This window comes from Megascapheus bottae, chromosome 2, assembly GCF_031878675.1.
Source record: "Megascapheus bottae isolate mThoBot1 chromosome 2, mThoBot2.hap1, whole genome shotgun sequence".
Taxonomy (NCBI): Eukaryota; Metazoa; Chordata; class Mammalia; order Rodentia; family Geomyidae; genus Megascapheus; species Megascapheus bottae.
Window position 1 is genome coordinate 30,603,734 of NC_143510.1, and position 21,499 is coordinate 30,625,232.

General features: G+C 38.4%; 1 protein-coding gene across 4 annotated transcripts; it reads left to right on the forward strand.

The window, feature by feature from the left end:
• Positions 1-1,459: 1,459 nt before the first annotated feature.
• Cep15 (centrosomal protein 15) lies at positions 1,460-18,089 on the forward strand. Of its 4 annotated transcripts, none has more exons than XM_090355317.1 (5): positions 1,460-1,543; positions 2,628-2,680; positions 4,217-4,340; positions 15,586-15,660; positions 17,694-18,089. In XM_090355317.1, the coding sequence occupies exons 2-5, from the start codon at positions 2,628-2,630 to the stop codon at positions 17,829-17,831; spliced, it is 390 nt and encodes a 129-aa protein (XP_090211443.1). In that variant the 5' UTR covers positions 1,460-1,543; the 3' UTR covers positions 17,832-18,089. The 4 variants fall into 4 exon arrangements, with proteins under 4 accessions (XP_090211443.1, XP_090211464.1, XP_090211456.1 ...); XM_090355330.1 differs by lacking the exon at positions 1,460-1,543 and adding an exon at positions 1,568-1,735; XM_090355322.1 differs by lacking the exon at positions 1,460-1,543 and adding an exon at positions 2,052-2,120.
• Positions 18,090-21,499: the final 3,410 nt, after the last annotated feature.

A 21,499-nucleotide genomic window follows, 5' to 3' on the forward strand; every position in this document is an offset into this window, starting at 1 on the left:
CTCTAAATTATCAGTCTCTTCAGATAACCTTTAAGTGCCTGTGATATGTTCCTGGTTACTCTTTTCCTAAAAGTTGAAAGAAAATTTCCGAACTATTCCTTGATTCATTGCTAAGGCAGACAATGACCACCAAAAAGTTGGGCACATTGCTGAAAGAGCTGGGTGTTTCCCAAGTGTACTGCTTTGCAAACTCACAGCAAACTTACAGCAGGGGGCAAATAAAGTTTGTTTTAAGCGACATATATACTTTCATGTGCAACTTCTCAAATCTACTTCACGAAACCCATTACCAGCTTAACAAAACTTTTCATTTGTAAACTCATACACAAAGATAAAACATGAATGACTTGCGACTATACAAGAGCTCTATTTCATTCCTAGCACCCAAGACTATTCAAAGGTTGTTTCCTTTTTCCTTTTAGTTTTTATTCCTTTTAGTTTTTATTAAAGTAAAGGTGTGAAATGGTCTATCAACTGGACAGATCTCATCAGGATCTGAAGACAGCTCTCCAGACTTATGTTGCTATTTCAAGGGACAGAATATTTCATTTACTCATTTGAAAACACTGAGTATATACAGGTCCAGCTGGTCGTAGTTGCTGAGTATACAACAGGAAATTAGTCTGAATTACAATAGTAGATACAATGATAAACCAGTGGTTTAAACAATAGTAAGTAAAATGTGTGTATGGGAGAGGACTATAACAGTAAGAAAAAAAGGCAAGACATGCTGTGAAGCATTGAAAACCCTAATGGGGAGGGAGGGGAAAGGAACTTGCCAAGCAAAGTAGCTCTAAAACAGTACGTTTTATGTAGACAGGCTAGAAATTAAAACACCTGAGAGGGAATTTTATTTCCATTCCCTCTGCCAGGTAACTAGCTTTTTTTTTTCCCTCACAGCAAGATGCATTGTACTCATAAGCTGACACGGGCAATTGTCACCTCTTTGTACACCCAGTTGGTAAGACTATGAAAGGATCTGTAACCGAGACTGATTGACTGCCATGTGTTGTTTCCTTGCTGGGTAAATGGGGCGCACAAATACAAACACAGGCCCACAGAAACCCAAGACCAAGCCCCGTCCCCTCACAGGCCTAGGAGCTACGGGGGACTGAATGGATGGGCCGCAGGGTTCTGCAAACGCCTGGGTCAACCTCTCCGTGTCGCTCCTATGGCTACCAGGACATTCCAGCTGCACTCCGAAGCTCCTTGTAGGAGAGCTACATTCTCCCCGCGGTTCAAAGGTAAAACACTGCAGGATCCTTCCCGCTCCCAAGTTCCGAAGCTAAACCACCGGCGCGCGCGCGCGAGAGGCCCGCCTTATATAGACGCGGCGACGTCATCACCACTGTACGCGTGCGCAAAGGGAGCGCCGTGACCACGCCCCCTCCCTGCTCGGACACCAACACCCACCTCCCGATCCCCGCGCAGGCGCAGTGGCCGTCTGTGCTTTTTTTTTTTTTCCTCCCCGCCGCGTCGCGGTAGACCTTGGAGGTTCCAGGCAGCGCGCGCGCACGCGCGCGCGCGGGAGTCTGCAGATCCGGTGAGGAGGGACGTGGTGAAGGGGAAGAGCGGGGTCATGAGGAAAGTGGCGGAGTGTCTCGGTGTTTGTTGGTAGGGAAAAGGGAGCGTTGGGTCGGTGGTAGAGCCGACGGCGCGGCGAGTCCTTGGCCGGGTTGACTTAGGGTCCCCGTGTGCAGCGCGCAGCGCGGGCGTCGCGGGAAAGTTAACCCGGGTATGAGAATCCGCGCTCCCCCGAAGCCTCCCTTTCCTGTCCCTCCCTCCCGCCGCTTCCCCCTAGTTGCCAAAGGAAACCGGGACAGAGGAAAAGGAAATGACGAGGGCGGGCTGAACCCGGCGCTGTCCTCGGTGCTGAACCCCCCCCCATGGAGAGCCCACGAGCCAAGGCTCAAGCCCTGCGCTCCCCACGCAGAGCCCTGCTCCCCCTCGGCTCTGGACACCGCACACCCGCGGAAACAGTCGAGGGGGAGAAAGGAAATTCCCCTTTCTTTCCCTTGGATTAGGCCCCTTTGGGCTGTGCCCCTCGAAGATGGGGCCTCAAGGCCTGGCCTCCTTCAGAGCAGACTTGTGTCTGCATTGCCCCAGGCTCTTGAGCCAAGGTGAGCTTTTTTTTTTTTTTTTTTTGATGGAAGCCTACACTCAGCCAGGGTAGAGTGAGAATTGTGCTTTTCCCTCACAGTTACACATGAAAAATACTTGTTTGGAAGAGGCATGGTAGGACTGGGCAGTCTTCCAATAAAGAAAAGACCATGAAGTTTCCAATTGGTTCTCATACTCATTTGGCTTTTTCTGGGTGTGTGTGTGTGTGTGTGCCCGCTTAAGGAACGGTATTCCTGTGTTGAATTTAACAGAGTATATTTTCTTCTGTCTGTTGATACAATAAAAATTTTCACTACTCCTGGTACCAACTGCCTGTTTTTCATTCTGATAAAGGTTAGGGAGTTTGGTGGGGGTTTGGGGTTTGGTTTTGTTTTCTTAAAGAGAAGAAAATGAGAAATGTGTGTTTCCCTAACCCTTGGTATTCTTGGATGAGTCTAGTATGTGCAAAGTTATGGATCCTACGTAGAAATGTGTTTACATGTGTTCTTTTTACTTTTTGATCAAAGATGACTTCCTTGTTTGCTCAAGAGTTTCGCCTTTCTAAAAGACATGAAGAAATGTAAGTTTTGCAAAACGATTACCTAAATACAGAAGTTGTAGTGGCTCTGTTAGCATAACTTTATTATGTATGCAGACATGCATTATCTTCTTACCTAAAAACTTGTGTAAAAATTTTATGTAAATTTCATGTGTACCACACTTAAAGTGATTTTGATACTGGACATTTCATTGTCTCTTAAGAATAACTAAGAGGGCACTATTGTTCTGTATGTCTTTGATTCTAATTTCCAAATAAGTTCATCTTTCATCCCTCCCTTGCTGGGGTACACTTTGGTACTTAATGGATATCTCTAAGCCTTCTAGCTGGGTTGACTTCATGTTCATGGGTGTGTGATCAGTACAGTCACAGGCCCAACATTCAGTTGAATCCCTGATTCAGGTCCTCGGTCAGTTTTCTTCTTCCTCTGTCTGAGAGCTCAGACTTTCCTATTCTTGACTGAGGTTTGTAAGACACTTTCTTTATCTAAAAATTCAAAACAAGCAAACAAAAAAAAAACAAAAAGAAATGCTCAAAAAACTGTTTTTAGTTCTACTTTCAAGACAATATTTTCTGAAAACCTTTACAACTATTTAAGGATTTGACTTGTGTGGAGAGCATTTATGTATTTTCAGTCATTTGACATATTTTCTTATAGGGGTGGGAACATCCGGCCCCAGTCTAGAAGGCCTTCAAAATCATTTGATACATGACAGGACAGATACGCATACTTCTCATATGCTTCTTGTCAGTTGCCTGTGCCATCTGTCTATATTGACAACTTTGTATGGCCCACAAATGACGTATAAATATCCAAATGGCCCTTGGCATTTTAAAAGTTCCCACCCCTAAGAAAAACTTATAAAATGAGCATCTAACAAGCATAAAACTTTTAAAGGATATTATATAGAATGAAATAGTTTGAGAATTTACTTTTAACTTTTTCCATCTTTCTTTAGTTACTGTTTTACCTTGTTGTGAGCATGCATATATACACACTGCCTCTCACTCATATATCAAATCATCATCTTTCTCTTGGAAAAAGAGGAAAAAAATATTTTTATTGCTTCTTCAAACATATGGAAGTTTAGCACAATTCTAAATGTGTAACATGAGATTCAGGGGTACTGAAGTGTTAAGCAGAAGGTTTCATATAGCAAGTTATATCAATGTATGTGTGTGGGGAGGTATATATAACTATGTGTACAAGGAGATATGTATTACAGTTTGCATTTTCACCAAAATTAAAACATATCTTCACTCTAAAATAGTTTCAAAAGACCACAGAGGCTAAAGAAGAGAATCATGTATTTATGGTATTTATAAAGAATATATTTGTGTTAATACAAATGAAAAATAAATAATTTTATCCAAATTGACTTGGAACTTAGAGAACCACATAATTGTTTTCATTGTCATATTAGTTTACCTACTCATTAACTTTTCAAGAAATAATAGTTGAAACTTGATGCAATTAAAAATGATTTTATGCATTGGTCAGGCAGCAAGACTACTTACTTAAATTTTTTCAGTTTATATAATCTTCACTTTTTTCAGAGTATCACAAAGATTATTACTACTTCAACAAAGGAAGAACAAATCTGGAGACCAGGACACAGGAAAGGTATCTCAGCTACAAGCAGCTGAAACTGCTTTTAAAAGGAATCACAGTCTTTTAAAGGTAAGTTTTCATGAAGAGTGTAGAAATTTTTCCCATCTTTCCAAGACTGTCTTAATTTTATTAGTTTGAATTAATAACTTTGTTCTCAGTAATAAATAGAATTAATGATGCAACATCTTTTTTGAACCCACTATAGTGGGGTAAATGGCATGTAAATTTTCACTTTTCAATCAGTCAGAAATCTGATGACTACAATAAGAATAGTAAGGTCACCTTTGTGCATGAAGAAATAGAAGGTGTTACCTTTTCATTTCCCATCTTTTCTTTGAAGGAAGATCTTGAACAACTGTAAGTCACAATGTGATCAGATTCAATCCTGAACTATTGAGGGTACCATGAAAAACAAGAACAATTTGGTCATGCCCTACAGAAGCCACGGTCAACATACAGAACTCCTATCTATGATAACAGATTTCTTGAGATTCCTTTAGCTGGTTACAGAGGAGGTGGTCAAAGTGTATGATTGTGCAGGGCCTCACCATTTGGCCAATGTACCCATTTGGAGTAAAATCATATGTGTAACATTTTTGGCTGTCTGCTATACTTTGCTTCCAGAATTGTGTGGCTTCATCCATAATTAAAACCCTAAAGTTTGCTTCCATTCAAGCTTCCAAGAGATCCTATGACTAAAACATTTGGTAGTAAGACTATATTATTTAAGTTATAAAGCAGTGCTTTCAGTTTTTTATTGTTAAATATTTTCATCGATAGGCATGATACAGCTATCTTCTATCCTCACTAGAGATAAAGGAAGAGGAAAATTCAGTTATCTTCTCAGCTTCTGGCAGTTTGATCTACAGTAATTTAAGTCACAGCCATAGTGCTACCAAAGCATTCTATATTGCCATATGTCTTACTTGCCCAATGGTGTTAGCGATATTTATTTTTAAATGGAAAATATAGGATATTCTGGAATTTGCTGTGAAAAGTTAGAAAAACTAAATTAGAAAGCTAGATTGCTAATCTACCTGCAGCAAGTGATATAATATTTGATTTTAATGAGCAAGTATTTGATAAATGCCCAAAGGCTAATGGTAGAGAATATCAAGTTAATACAAAGTTTAAGTATTAATCAACATTCTTACTCTCAAGGAGATAACAGGGTTAGCTGACATTAAGATCCTTGTAAGACCCTTGTTATTAACTATGAGTTCAAACATTAAATGACATGGCATAGAGACAATGAGACATTTGAGACTATGAGGAATTAAGAGTAAAAAGATGTCTGAGAGCTTTTTTAGTATAGACATTTTCCCCATCTTTCAAAAAAAAGTTTTACATGAACTTTGTGACTTGGATTTATATCAAAGTCATATATCTGAGTAAGAAATATAATTAGTAAAACAGCATCAATATGAGAATATTGATGTTCTGAAAGTTTCAAATAGCAAGCACAAGACTTGTCAAATTTGAATAGGTAGAATGCAAGGCCTTCCATTGGATTTTTAAATGGAAAGGGCCCAAAACAGAAATGTAATAGTTCTATTAATGAGCTAATTGACACCGCAGAATGGTTGGGTATGTTTGAGGAATGAAAGAAGTTGAGAATTGATAATGTAAAGACACTATATGACTCCAAGAGAATGAATTAAAGAAAATGGTACACTTATATAAGAAATAAGTGGTTGTTTAAGAAAGATTAAGTTTTCATTTAGAGGATGCAAGGTGGCGTTAAGAACAGTAGCTAGGGCCGGGAGTTTGGTCTAGTGGTTAAAGTGCTTGCCTAGCATGCATGAAGACCCAGGTTCAATTCCTTGGTACCACATACATAGAAAAAAGCCGGAAGTGGTGCTGAGGCTCAAGTGGTAGAGCTCTAGCCTTGAGAAAGTCCAAGGATAGTGCTCAGGCCCTGAGCTCAAGCCCAGGACTGGCAAAAAAAAACACAAAACAGTAGCTAAAAGCAAAGTTCCTGAAGTTCAGTGTGTTAAGTGTGTTTTCACTTAGGATATTTTCAATGCATGATACATTTATGGGATGTAACCTTACTAAAAGTCAAAGAGTACAAGATTGAAGGAAGATAATGAATGTGGTTTCACAGTTGTGAGAAACTTCAATTTGGAGTTCTATTTTTTTTCCCTGTCAAAGGGGAAAACCACAAAAGATAAAGAAAGTAAAATACTCTGTCTCCATACCATGCTACCCATTTGGAAGCAAGTACATTTTTGCCCTTTTCCTGAGCAGCTATTGTGTTGCATATGCAGTGTTTGCTGCTAGTGGTAGTTTCTTCCTTGTATTATTATAAGCTTTGAATAATTGTCAGTGCAATTTTTTTCTTTTTTCTGTCTTTTTTTTTTTTTTTTGTCAGTCTTAGAGCCTGAACTCTGGGCCTGGGCGCTGTCCCTGAGCTCTTCAGCTCAAGGCTACCGCACGACCACTTGAGCCACAGTGCCACTTCTGGTTTTCTGGTGGTTAATTAGAGATAAGAGTCTCAGGGACTCTAGTGCCCAGGCTGGCTTTGAATCACGATCCTCAGATCTCAACTTCTTGAGTAGCTAGGATTACAGGCATGAGCCACCAGCACCCAGCCCACAGTGCAATTTTTTTTTAATCTTACTTTTCCTCTTATTTTTTAAACTTTGGAAATGAGACTACCTAGAAGCAATTGTGAGAGAGGACTTAACTACAAAATTTTGAATTCGGAGAGTCTTTGGGAGGAAAGAATATGGATGAAGATTGTATATAGGCCCTTATGCATGCTGCATACTCATTCTGCTACTAAGTTCCCAAACCATACTTTATTATGTTCCATTGAAATATTTCAATGTTTGAAATTTGCTTATTTGTTTATTTATTTAGATATGGTCTCAGAATGTATCCTGGACTGGCTTTACACACTTGACCTTCCAACAGACATGCTACACACACATACCCCCCAAAAATTATTTTTAAGCATTAATACATTTTCAAAGATACAAAATAGATAAAAGTGGACTTAGCTTTGCCCCAAAGGCTTGCTTGTTCAGCCTGTCTTTGCTGCCCAGTTAATTCAAAGAATTATGAAAACTACCAATCTAGGCTAATTCCATAAAGATGAGGAAACTAGGGTAGCTTTTCTTATCGTTAAGAATTGGTTAAGTTATCTCTAGGATGCGTGCTTCACAAGTACTTCACACACCAAATAAGAAACTTCTAGTACCATTTAACTTCTGTAGATCCTCTAACCAACATAATAAACATTAAAGAAAATGCCAGGTGCCAGTAGCTCATGCCTGTAATCGTCACTACTCAAGAGGCTACGATCTGAGGATCATGATTCAAAGCCAGACAAAGCAGGGAAGGTCCCATGAGACTCTTATCTCCAATTAATTATCTACTTTAAAAAAAAAAAACAGAAGTGGAGCTGGGGCTCAGAATGGTAGAAAAGTGCTAGCCTTGAGCCAAAGAGTTCAGGGACAGTGCCCAGTCCCTGAGTTCAAGCCATGTAATGGACAAAAAATAAAGGAAACCGGGGGTAGGGATGAGGAATGGGGAGGGGGAGAGAGAGAACTTTTCAAAAAAGTTATGTAGATATGTACTTTAACAATCCAAATATGAGGATAAAAGTATAAAAGTTAGAGGACTAATGGTACAAAAATCAATAGTGTTACTATATTTATTTACAGAATGTAAGAGATCAGATTTACATTTGCAATATAACTATTATGATATTTTAACAGAAGTTATCCATGATAGTGTTGAGACACTGATTATACTAAAATGCTGGACTAAAAGAAGACATAAACTGGGCACCAGTGCCACTACACCTGAAATCCTAGCTATGCAGGAGGCTGAGATCTGAGGTCGGAGGTTTGAAGCCAGCCCAATTAGGAAAGTCTGTGAGATTATCTCCGGAGAACTACTTTAAAAAAAAAAGAAAGAAAAAGAAAAAAGCAAAAGTGAAGTTGTGGCTCAGGAGTACTAGCTTTGAGCAAAAGAAGCTTAAGGAAAGAACCCAGCCCCTGCATTCAAGCCCCAGGTCAAGCCAAAAACAAAAAGAAATGAAAAGAATACTTAAAAGGAGTCATGCTTTAAGCCTAACATATGAGACTCCTGTTTTTCTATAGTTTCCTATCATAATATGATAGAGGTTTTTTTTAATTCCCAGCAAAGTGTTCATTAGATTCTATATAAAAGTTATAGGATTTTTATATATGTAAATTTGTTTGGAAAAGTATACTGGCAAGAATATTATGGACTCTAGTGGGTCACACCTATAATCCCATCTACCCAAGATGCTGATACCTAAGGAACCAAAGCTTCAAAACCAGCACAAGCAGAATAGTCTGTGAGACATCATCTCCAATTAATCAGAAACAGTGCTACTCTATGGCATGGGTCTAGTGGCAGAGTGCCAGCCAGAGCAAGCAAGCTGAGTGCCAAAGCACTGAGTTCAAACTCTAGTTTTAGAACACACAACCAAAGAGATTTTTAAACGAGTGCTAGAAGAAAACAATTGCTCAAATTTTTGACCCTATTAGTAAATCAATAAATATGATTATAAATGTAAGGTGACTCAGGCTTTAGTCAACAAGTGCCACAGAAGATAGTGAACTTTAAAACATAGGTTAAGTGATTTCCCACTCAGCAGTTACAAAGAGCCACAGCAGTGGCAGCTACTCAGGAGGCTGAGATCTGGGATCACGGTTCAAAGCCAGCCAGTGAAGCCAAAAGTGAAGCTTTGGCTCAAGTGGTAGAAGGCTAACCTTGAGCAAAAACTCTCGGGGCCTACTCCCAAGCCCTGAGTTCTAGAACTGTCAATTGAGCCACATCCCCAGCCCTTTTTTCTTGTGCCATTATTGGGGCTTGAACTCAGAGTCTTGAAGTCTTTTCACTCACTGCTGGTACTCTACCACTTGAGTCCTGTCTCCAGTCTAGCATTTCTTTTCACTAATTAATTGGAAATGAGAGCTTACTTCTCTGCCTGGGCTGACTTTGAACTTCCATTCTTAGATCCCAATTCCTAAAGTGCTATGAGTAAAGATGTGAGCCATCGATGGCCTGGCTCCTTTTTTTTTTCTGCTACTTTTCTAACCTAGGCCAGCCTGGACTAAAATCCTCTTATTGATCATCCTTTGTAACTGAGATGACAGGCATGTACCACCAAACCCAATCGCTGTAGGTTAAGATACGTTCTTTCTTAGACCAACTTCCCGACTTCCTCCCAGTCTCTACCTACCAGGTAGATAAGATCATAGTTGTAAACCACCATGCCCAGGTAACCACATTTAATAAAGACAAATTAAGCATGAGCCTAACATACCCAGTGCCCTGAGTTTGATCCCCAGCGCCAAAAAAAAAAAGAAAGAAAGAAAATAAAAATGTGCAACAAAATTAATACGCCTTATGAAGCATATACAAGTTACTACAGTGTTTGCTCTGCAAGAATTTTTCTTCACTGAATGTTTAAAATGCCATGTGTGTTTTCCAGTTAAGCACATCTTAAACTTGCGCATTTCAAGCGTTCAATATCCACATGCAGCCAATGGCTAGTGTATTAATAGTACAGAGCTACGAGCCTCATCAGATTCAGGTCTGATGGTTTAAGGAAGAACACTTCCAGAATAGACGGATAGCTTTTTCTATTTGTTTCCTTTCCTTTTCTTTCTTTCTTTTTTTTTTTTTTGAATGATGGCACTAATTAATGTTGCCTGAAGGTCACAAGGGTAGCATTCAAAAAACTTCCTTTTTCATACTGATTATTTGTATAAAGAGAATATTCCCCTACATCAATTACTGAATTACGTTAGAGTGTAGTTCAAGTAAAAAAAAAGTATGCCGACTACTTGATTCCTTTTCCATCTTTGTTTCTGTTTGCTTGGTGGTGTCAGCACAAATCCAAGGACTTATATATGCTGTAACAGCTCCCACTCTAACCCTGGCTGGTCTAGAACTTGAGCTCCTCCTTCCTCGGGTACTGCAACTCTTTATTCTTATTTCTTTCTAGTGATTATACTGGGGTTGAACCATGACCTCAGCCTTTTTTGCTATTTAGGCTATTTTCTTTTTTTTAAATATAGTCCTACGTTTTTGCTGGGAGCCAAACTTAGACCGTTATTCTCTTACTTATGGCTCCAGAGTAGCTGGGGTTGCACTTTAGTGTAATCACAGTTTACTTGTTAAATTAGGGTTACATTAACTTTTCTGCCTGGACTAGCCTTGAATTGTGATCCTCCTGAACTCTGCCTCCTGTGATGCTGACTTGAGTCACCTGCCCTGAAATTGCCATCTTGATTTCAGTTGTTCTGTTCTTAGCTGTGAAAAGCTTCATGACAGTAATAGGCTTTGGGAGTTTCCTTTCTTTCTAATCTGATGAATTCTTTCAGGCTTATTGTGGTAACTTGGCTGCCCAGATTTGAAATTGGTCTTTGCTTCAAGGAGCCCTGTCTTCTTTTGGCAGGAAATATATTTAGAGCCCTCAATCTGGGCACTAGGAATGTTTATTGCAACTTCTTCAGTTTTTAAGATGAAATATAAGAACTTCTAACAGTACTTCCAATTCAGTTATGAGATTACAAGAATATTAAAACGATTGAGTTTGTGCCTCTCTTCCTCACACCAAAAATCTCAATTCCCAAAGAATTTTTCAACACCAGCATAACTATGTATAATAGTTCCCCTTTGATCAGCAGGACACTGCAAAACTCCCAGGGTCAGGAGGATGTCAAAAGATTGCCTTCCAGTTGATGATGTAGTATGGATGAAATATGCTAGAAACTGAACCCAGATCTTGTACATGCTGAGGGTGTATCTCTACCACTCATCCTCTAGAATTTTCTATTGTAGATATTCAGGCCACCATTACTGGTGTGATGGAAAATATGTGGGAAGCATGGATCAGGAGAGACTTGTTTTTACTGTGTCCTATGATGATACCAACTGGAATGGTTTTTACTATAATATCTAGTAATAACTCTTTGTTTCTATTAGAGGGACTTTGTTGCTAAGCATATTCAGTTAATACTGTGCTTTAAGACCACAGAACAGTTATGCTACCAACTAATTTGCTTTATTTGTTTTTTGGGGGACTTTAGTTGGCACTCTTTTTTTTTTTCTTTTTTTTTTTTTGCCAGTCCTGGGCTTAATCTCAGGGCCTGAGCACTGTCCTTGGATTTTTCTCAAGGCTAGAGCTCTACCACTTGAGCCTCAGCACCACTTCCGGCTTTTTTTTTTCTAAGTATGTGGTACCAAGGAATCGAACCCGGGTCTTCGTGCATGCTAGGCAAGCACTCTACCACTAGGCCAAACTCCCGGCTGGCACTCTTTTTTTTATAACTACTTCTATAACTACATCAAATATTAAAGGATGGAGTAACAGATCTATAAAACAGTAATAAGGGCTGGGAGTGTGGTCTAGTGGTAGACTGCTTGCCTAGTATGTACGAAGCCCTGGGTTGGATTCCTCAGTACCATACACACACAGAAAAAGCTGGAAGTGGTACTATGGCTCAAGTGGTAGAGTGCTAGTCTTGAGAAAGCTCAAGGACAGTGCTCTCAGAATAGGGGGTGGAGGGGAACACTAATAAAGTGTACTGAGAAAAGTAGCCTGTTTGCCATTCTCCTTTACCCTTTTCCCTCCCTGGGCGCTGTCCCTGAGCTTATCAGCTCAAAGCTAGTGCTCTATCACTTTGAGCCACAGCACCAGTTCCACTTTTCTGGTAGTTAATTGGAGATAAGATCTCACAGACTTTTGTACCCAGGCTGGCTTTGAACCACAATCCTCAGATCTCAGCCTCCTGAGCTGCTAGGATTATAGGCATGAGCCACCAGCATGTGGCTTCTTGGGTCCTTTTTGAGTTTAACTTTGGTATTATACTTAGGAAATTTTTCATGTCTTATTTATTCTTTTAGTGAATTTTACATACCCATGCCCTGCACTTTACTAGATACTTGAATGTATAAAGATTGTGTGGGACTTGGTGTATATCTTCTAGTAATATCTATAATAGTCAATGGGAAAGTTTTTATATAGAAGTATTAGTATATAATTTTTTACAGAACCCTGGAGTCAAATTGCAGAGCATTTTTTTGTTTTGCTTTGGGTGTTTTTTTTTTAAGAGGGGATCAATTTTAGACAGCATAAAGAATTTTCTCTTTGCATTGTATTCATAAATTGATAGGTTGCATTGAAATCCCTCTGTACGACTACTTACAGTTAAAAATTTAAAAGAATTTGCACTTCATCTTTTGTGTAGTGATATCAATGTTTTTTTAGTGTAGGGAAGAATATAGTTCAAGTAGTTCTTTCCACTAATGAATTAATCCCTTGACAACTATGGATTGAAATAAAGAGAGAATGCTTTTGGCATGAGTCAGAATAAGCAATGTATGTACTCAATGAATTAAGTACAGTAATAAGACGATAGCATGCGGAATGAGATGAAAAGGCCAGAAGAGGCATCCTCAAGAACAATCTGGAGAGCCTTGAAATTTTAACTTGCAGGGAATGAGAAGATTTGAAGATGAAGGAAGCTGTCACTAACTTAGAGGTATGTAGGCAAATAGGATTTCCCAACACCATTCACTGATTGGGCCATTCAGTAGGGCTTCCTTTTATGAAGTAATGAGGAGTGTGGTAGGAAAGTTGTGATCCATTACACATGGTTAGATGAGGCTAGATTAAGAGACAGTCATGAAAGGAGATAAAGTAAAAATATGAAGACAGGTGTCACGAATCTTAAGAAAACCACACTTAGAAGAAAAACAGCACCAATAACTCTCAACACCTATAACCCTAGCTTCTCAGGAAGCTGAGATCAGAGAATCACAGCTCAAAGCCAAACTAAGCAGGAAGTCCGTGACTCTCTTACCTTCAATTAAACAAAAAAACTGGAAGTGGAATTGTGGCTCAAATGATAGGGTGCTAGCCTTGAGCCTGAGAGGCTCAGGAGTGGCTCCCAGATGTTGATTTCAAGCTCCAGGACTGGTACCAAAGAGAACAGGAGAAGACGAGCTAGGTGTTGTACTTAAGAGGCTTAGTTCTGAGGATTGAGGTTCAAATCCAGCCTGGGTAGAAAAGTCCCTCATCTCCAATTAGCCACTCAAAAACTGGTAGTAGCACTGTGGTTGAAAGTGGTAGAGTGCTAGTCTTAAGCAAAGAGCTCAGGGACAGCATCACCCAGGCCCTGAATTCAAGCCCCACAACTGTAGATAGAAAGACAAAGACAGACAGACAGGAGGGAAGGAGGGAAGGAGGGAGGGAGGGAGGGAGGGAGGGAGGAAGGAACAAAAACATCTAAGAAAGTCAAATGTCACTCAAGGAAAGTTTTCCAGGGAAGTGGTCATTTTAACCAAAATGCTACAGAGATGACAGTCTTTATCTTACCACAAACCTCATGCTTTACCAAGTCATGTGCCTATGCCCATATCTGCTCTTTGCGTATCTGCTCTTCATAGTCAGTACTCTGCATCTTCATTTTCTCTTTTCATCCTCAACAAATAAATCTACATTATTTCTCCAGTGCTGTCATCTAGATCTGCCACTAACAATAACTTTGGGACTGTTCTTAGCTGAAGGCACAAATATTCTCTACTTTGTCTATTGGATTGCAAAACTAATAATAATAATAATAATAATCATTTCCCAGAATTTTGTACCATCTATTAAGATTACAGAGGAGTTAGTCTGCTTTCAGTATCTTTGGGCATAGATATTAAATGCTTTGTTGTGAACTGCTATGGTATAAACATGCTAACATTAGGTTTTTAAGCCCAAAATCAATGTGGGGTTTTTTTCTTTCAAATCACCTTCCTCTAGACAGCAGGTGCATTAATGGTTGTGCAACTTTGGGGAGTCCCTTTAGGGAATTTCCTGTTTTTCCCTTTTACATTTCACACCCATTCCTTGCTCTGCCGCTACCATCTGCCGTCTTTTTTCTCCTGTTCAGCGTTGGCTTCTTCACACCCCACTCCCACGCCCTTTTCCATCTCCCTCCGTCTGTCCAACAGCCCTCCACTTAGATTGCTCCAATGTTGTGCATGGAGTGAGAGAACTTTCTCTTCCCTATCAGTTCACTAAGCTCAAAGGAGAAACAAAATTTCCCCGGTCTTGTACCAGGGCCTCTGAACTTGATAAACATAGTTAAGTGGCACAAGACAACATAGGTGCTGACATGGGGTAGCCATTTCTTAAACAGCTTAAATATTTTAGTAATTACATACAGAATCCTTTATTTCTAGACATATGTTTTATGCATCTAGCAAGGTAACATTTATACCAAGTTATGAGCTAAGTTACTGTGGTGTTTTTACAGCCATAAGAGAAATATGCACATTGTCAAGTTAAACTACAAACTACAGCCTGGTATTTGAATGCTATCAGCGTGAATATTATACCACTAAGCAATAAGCCATACCATTGAAATGAATGTAGAAATTTAGTCTCAGTCACCTAGATAGTACAGAAAAAAAAGCCCTTGTCACAAAGAAATGTCTCAATGAACTTCTTTTAACTGTGTGAACTGTTTGTATAAAATTTAAAGATGGAGTGTTGAACAAATAAGGTGTGTGCCATTACTGTACCACTCATGACATCTGCAGAGACTAAGAGCCTTTGCCTCGAGAGTGAAAACCTAGGGTCTGTCTTGATTATTTTATCGGTCAGGCTGTTTTTGGATGGTTTGAAAACTAAGTTAATGCTCTTAACAGTTTTTGCATTTGGGATTTCTGAGCCAGTCTTTACTGTGCAGCTTAGACTGGCCTCACATTCACTGTCTGCCTCCCTACAGCCCCCCACTGTAGGGATTACAAACCATACCTACCTGCTGGAATCCGTTTTAAAGAAAGCAGCTTTTGATGAATTATTAACTTTTACTAGCTATTCAGAATGAAAGGCAGAAGCACTGAAGTACCACCCCTTTCTATTTTTAAAGCAAGCAAACAGTGCTTTTTACTAGAAGTGGGTTAATTGAGCTATAATCAGTTCTTCTAACTCACTCTGCCTCCATCAGCTCAAGAGCAAGAGATATAGAGTACAGACAATGGCAGGAAAGGTGTGGTCTGTAGTATGTAGAAATACTGTGGGGGATTTTTTTTCCATCTTTTTTTTTGCCAGTCCTGGGGCTTGAACTCAAGGCCTGAGCATTGTTCTTGTGCTTTCTACAGGCTAGAGTCCTACCACTTGAGCCATTGCACCACTTCTGGCTTTTTCTATGTATATGGTACTGAGGAATTGAACCTGGGTCTTTGTGCATCCTAGGCAAGCACTTTACCACTAGGCCAAAACTCCCAGCCCCAATACTGTGGTTTTTAAAATGCTGCTATGTTACAGGATATAGAAGCAGCAGAAAAGTTTCTGCAGACCAGGATTCACCAACAGCCACTGCCTGAGCTGCTTTCTCTGGAGGTGAGACCAAAGGAATAAGTTACAAACCAGAATCAGTCCTATTCATGCAGTGGGTTGTTGAAGCATGCTACTGTGTGTGTTATTTCCCAGATCTATTCAATCAGTACAAGAAATAAGATATGTTTGGTTCATCTTTAACTTTATACCTGATAACGAGAAACATGAACAAAATTTATATCCAGTGGAAATTTTGGCACGATACTCTCTTCTCCCTCATCTTTTGATATAACTGTCCTGTTAAAATCACAACCATTTACTACTACTCTAAATCTGAGGTGACAGCAGGCCCAAGCTGAGGGCTTTTCCTGTTACAACTGTTCAAAGAAGTGGTTTATTCAGTGCCTTGGCTAGAATCTAGCCAAGAATTCTTAAATACATATTATCATACAATATAGTGTAGCATTTGTCTGTTGTATTTAGCCCAGTTTTCAAGAACAGATTGGGAAGATGGCTCACAAAGAAAAAAAAAACCATATTTGGTACACAAATATGTTTGTGATGAATGGGAATTTACTATGTATAGAAATTTTTCATTTTATATTTTAATGACCTTTTTTTCAAATGCCATTTTTCTTTCTTCCCCACTAAGGATTTTGAATATACTCAAAATGAAAGGCTGAGAATTTGCCCCTTCATTTTCTGTGTCATCTAGGGTAATAAGAAGTAGGAGTGATCAAGGATTAAAAAGAAAACTTCTGGTACAAAGTTGTGCGTTGGGCATGTCTTTTTCTTTGTTGATTCTCCAATACTTTACTCTGGCACATACAAGGCCAACATAATAGGGGTTAATCCAGCCGTGAATGGTAGAGAAACCCCCAACCACGGGCCTTGGATGGCATTTTTCTTAGCTGGTCTCACACAGCAGGATAACCTTTATTTTAAGTATTTCAGGCTGTTTCTCAGACCACATGCATAGCTGTCCAGATACACAGAATTCTACACCGCACTTTCAACCGTTAGACTGCAGTACCTTCTTAATGCTTAGATTGAACAATTATGTGCTCCTCATTTGCTGAATTTCCCAAATACAATTGTTAATGTTGACCTAATATAAAATGCCCTCAGAAATTTTAGCACTAAAACTCTCTGTAGCCTCCTTCAGCTGTCATCCAAGAAATCATCAAAGCTTCTACACACAAAATGAAATGGTAAAACTACATCAACTTCTATGGCCTATAAACCACTAGCATCTGACCACTAATACACATCTTACTAGTGGCTCATGCCTGTAATCCTAGCTCCTCAGGAGGCTGAGATCTGGGGACTGTTATTGAAAGCCAGCTGGAAGTAGAGCTGTAGTTCAAGTGGTAGAGTGTTATTTTTGAGTAAAAATAAGCATAGGAACAACACCCAGGCCCTGAGTTCAAGCCCTAAGACCAGCACCAAGAAAAACAACAACAACAACAAAAAAACCCATATCAACTTAAAAACTTTTCTTAAATGATATTGATAAAATAATCTCACAATACAAAGGAGTTTTATAAAAATTTGTGACATCAGGTATTCTCATAAAAGTTATGATGCATGCTTTAGACACCTAAGAAGCAAATGATATTTCCATTTCTCATCTTGTCCCAGGTCAAATTATTTTCTATTAATTGTGAAAGACTTTTTTCATGTTCAGTCATTTTACTGTAATAATTAGTGTGGGTAATTTTTGTGTAAGATAGAGAACATTTAACGAAAGTCTTAATGCATACTCTAAATGATAGGGCTAGCAATATCACAAGGTTGACCACAAGAGGGCGTGTAAAATCACAATAAAAGTCTAAAACCTGTAATTCTGCCAGGCTCTGGTTTTACTGAGAAATTTGGAAATTAACACTAGTAGGTAGCCAGATTTTTTTCTAAAATTAACATAAAATATTCTGTAGAGGAAACGCATTCTACTTATATCTGTGTGTGTGTGTGTGTGTGTGTGTGTGTGTCTGCATGCATGCACTTAGGTGAATAAACATTTAGACTATTATGAAGAGCCAAGTTCAATTGCTTAATATGCTGACTTACGTTGGGGTGTTTTTTGTCTTCCCCAGACTCGTTACTGGGCATCAGTGGAAGAATATATTCCCAAATGGAAACAGTTTCTCTTAGGAAGAGAACCATACCCTATTGGTGTTGAAAATCATGACGAAACAGAAAACAATGCTCAAAAGAAAGCTGCAAAGCCATAGCTTCTTCACATGCATCTAAAAAGACCTATTTAAGAAGTTGAATATGAAACATTTGTCAACAAGTATGATAATCTTAGAAATTGACTATGTCCCTATAACACATGAACATTATATTGTAAATGACAATGGAAACATGTTTATGTACTGAAAAATCTTTGATTGTTACCTACTGCTACTTCAAGGTCATACTTCCTTTCTATTAAATCCCCCAAAGTGTTAGCCACTGATATTAAAGGGTATAACATTTAGTAAATGAAATATGAAGTCAGTGTTGTCATTTAGAATACTTACAACCAATTTCACGCATGTGCAGGTTGGTTATCAGTTTTCTAGAACCTGTACTTTTAATACATTGTCCGGGAAAAGGTATATAGGATCAAGGTAGTTCCTTTTTCACAAATAAGAATGTGGTGACACTTAGCTTCTATCATACATAATAGTTCTCAGAAAGTAGATGCCTCACAGATAAACCACTCACAGTGGTGGAGCTAGACAGACCTAAACTGTAAAGTATTTCATAAGTAGCTGGTTTCAGGAAGGCTTAGCATTAAAAGGGAACCTAGTAGAGCTGAGTAGAAAGGTTGAGCAGACTCTCAAGTTGGTTATTGAAAGGTTGCCAGCCTTATGGGTACAAATTATCCCTCCTCATCTTTAAAATTGCCTTTCCTTCTCTCCCTTCTATTTTGATCTTTCTCTCTTCTATTTTGATTTCTGAAAACACAATCAGTTGGAAAGCTGTGGGTCACAACCCTAAACAGCTCTAGATTCCTCACACCACCACTACTTGAGTACAAGGACAGAAAAGTTTTTTTTTTTTAAAAAAAAAAGATAATTCTGATTATAAAGGCAGCCTTTGCTATTAAATGGTTTATGCTGGCATTGCACTGAACTAATTTCAACTGCAAACTGGGTTTTTAAAAGAAGACAATAGGACAAGGTTAAGAAGAAAATCTACCACATAAAAATACTATTGTGCTGATAAGTTCCTTTAAACTACCATCTTGAAAATATCCTGTTGAGTGGGTGTTGGTGTGGGTAACAATAACGTTGTTTTCATAATATGTGCTGGCAGATTAGCACACTTCTCTGCAGTGTTAACAGTTGTAATTAAGAAATAAACAGCACAGGGTGTCAGTCCGATGACAATTTCATCTATAGTGTCACAATACAAAATGTCACAAAATATTAGAACTGTTATATAACTATAAAAAGTATCAGCCTAAAAGCTGAAAGCCTTTATAAGAGAAAGAGAAAAAATAAGAAAACTGACATAACCGCCAGAACAATTTTATTATCTCACAAATGTTGTCATGAAAATAAGTTGATAATTTTTTTCCTCTGTTGCATTACAGTTTGGTTTCTAGCCATCCAGTAAATTTAGTGAGATAATTCTGGTTTTGTGTGTGTGTGTGTGTGTGTGTGTGTGTGTGTGTGTGTGTGTGCTTTATTTATTTATTTTTTAGCAGCTTTGAATTGGTAAACAGATTTATATGTAGTAGAGGGAACATGAGGAAGTTTGGTGGTTTGTTTTTTTTGTTGTTGTTGTTTTTTAACATCCAATCTTTCCTAGCATATGCACATAAGAAGGTGAATGAAGCAATGTGAAACTATTTCTCTTTAGTCAAGTGAAATAAAAGGCTAAACATTTGTTAGCTGGTAAAAATATTGTGTCAAGCAAGTAGGCACATTCCAAAATTAAACAGTGGTTGATACGTTAACGTCCCTCAAATATGTGAGCACACACTTCCCTGAGATCTGTAAATTAAATCACCAGTAAGTTAGATTAAAATACAAAATGAATGGCAAAGTAACCATCTCAGAATGTCTGGTTCTTTCTTCCTACTCTAAATCAATTGACTTACTCGGGATTTTTGTTTTGTTTGTTTCCATTTTCCATTTAGTCTATTTTACCCTGGCTTACAATTTAGAGCACAAGATGAGGGACTTTTTTCAGGCTTTAGCTGTACTATTTCTACCATTTTAGTTAATACTTCACAAATTCCCAGAGTTGACTTTATTTCTGGCCCCTGTAGAGCAGTCCCACCCCACCTCTCCTCGTAGACTGTAACAGATTGCACCACATGGTGTCTGTGTAAAAAAAAATAAAAATCAAATCAAATCCCACAGGGACCTGGATATCCCAGTAAAAGGCTTTATATTCCTCATGACAAATTAGCTTTACATAGAAATTCCCAAGCATTGGGAAGGTTATATGTGTATGTATATATGTATGCTATATATGCATGCATATATATGTATGTATATTTTTTCTATAGGTCATAGGAATCTAACAATGAGAAAAATGTCATTTACTCATATTTTCCCCATCACCCCCATCCCCTGTCCCAGCCAGTGTCCTTTCTAACCAACTAAACCCACTAGTTCCTAGGAAAACAATGAATTTGATTTTTTTTTTTACAATGTCATGTTTTAAGCTAAAAGTCATTCAAGGAAATTTTCCAAAGCCATTCTTGGATTGTTGCAAATGCAAAAATATTCACAGTTCATTTTCTGCTGAAATACTTTGATGAAATTATTAAGCTGTAGACTGCTAAAGATCAGAAGGGGCTGATGTTTTTCAGCATACTTCAAAAAAAACCCATAAATTTTAAGCACTAATAAGAAACCACATACCTGCTCTCTTATAGGGATTAGCATGAACAACAGTGAAATCCAGTGGACAGTTCCGCCCTGTGCACGAGGTATTTTACGCTGTCCATCTGCGGTTTAGATAATAATCTGAGCTCTACATTTTTACATGTCCATTTATGTGTACAATGCATCAGTCACTCATCTATCATTCTCCCCTCTTTACATTTTTGCTTCTGTACCATTCTCCTTTCAACACTTAAAAAAAAGAATAAAAATTAAACTTAAGAATTTTAACACTTTCCCTATAATTGGAGAAGTGCTGTCAAATCATAGTTTGTCATCACCAATTTCAAAGGAAAGTTTCAGACTTTAAACCCTCTCCAAGGTAAGTTCTTGCATAAAATGTAATGCATAAGGCCATAGCTTTGGCTCGTTTACAAAACATTCTTCCATTTTCCCTTTGCAGTCTATTAACTTGTTTTCTTCCTCTAAGCCAGTACACATCCTTTTTTGTTGTTAATATAAAGCAAATCTTTTGTTTAAAGCAAAGTTCTTCATCCTTTTACTATGTTCTTTTCAAGGACTACCCAAGCATAATAGCTACATGTTTTATAATACATTTTTATAGTCACCATTTTTTTACCTAATTAAAGGTAATTAGTAAACTGACATGTCTTTTTTTTTTTAAGAGTTGCACGCCAAAATTTACCCTTTCAAGGAAGGTAAAATCCACACGATGAGTATGAGGAGAGAGTCAACAGAAAAAAAGGGAAGAAAAAGTACTCAGAGAGCTTCAGGTTGGAACAAGGCACTTCTCTCCATCCATGTGTGTTTTTGTTTTGTTTCTCTTATAGTTTAGAAGTTAATTTGTCTACCTAGGAAACTTAATTCCCCATTACTAGTAAAAGAGTGTTTAGAAATTTTCTGAGACAAAACATGGAGACTTGTCAAACGTGGGTAATTGGGGAGAAGATTGATTTGTGGATTTGACACCTGGCATTGTGAGCACATTTCTAATGGAACTGAGATTATATCCTTACTCAAATCCAAGACAAGAAAAATGACCCCAACAAAGC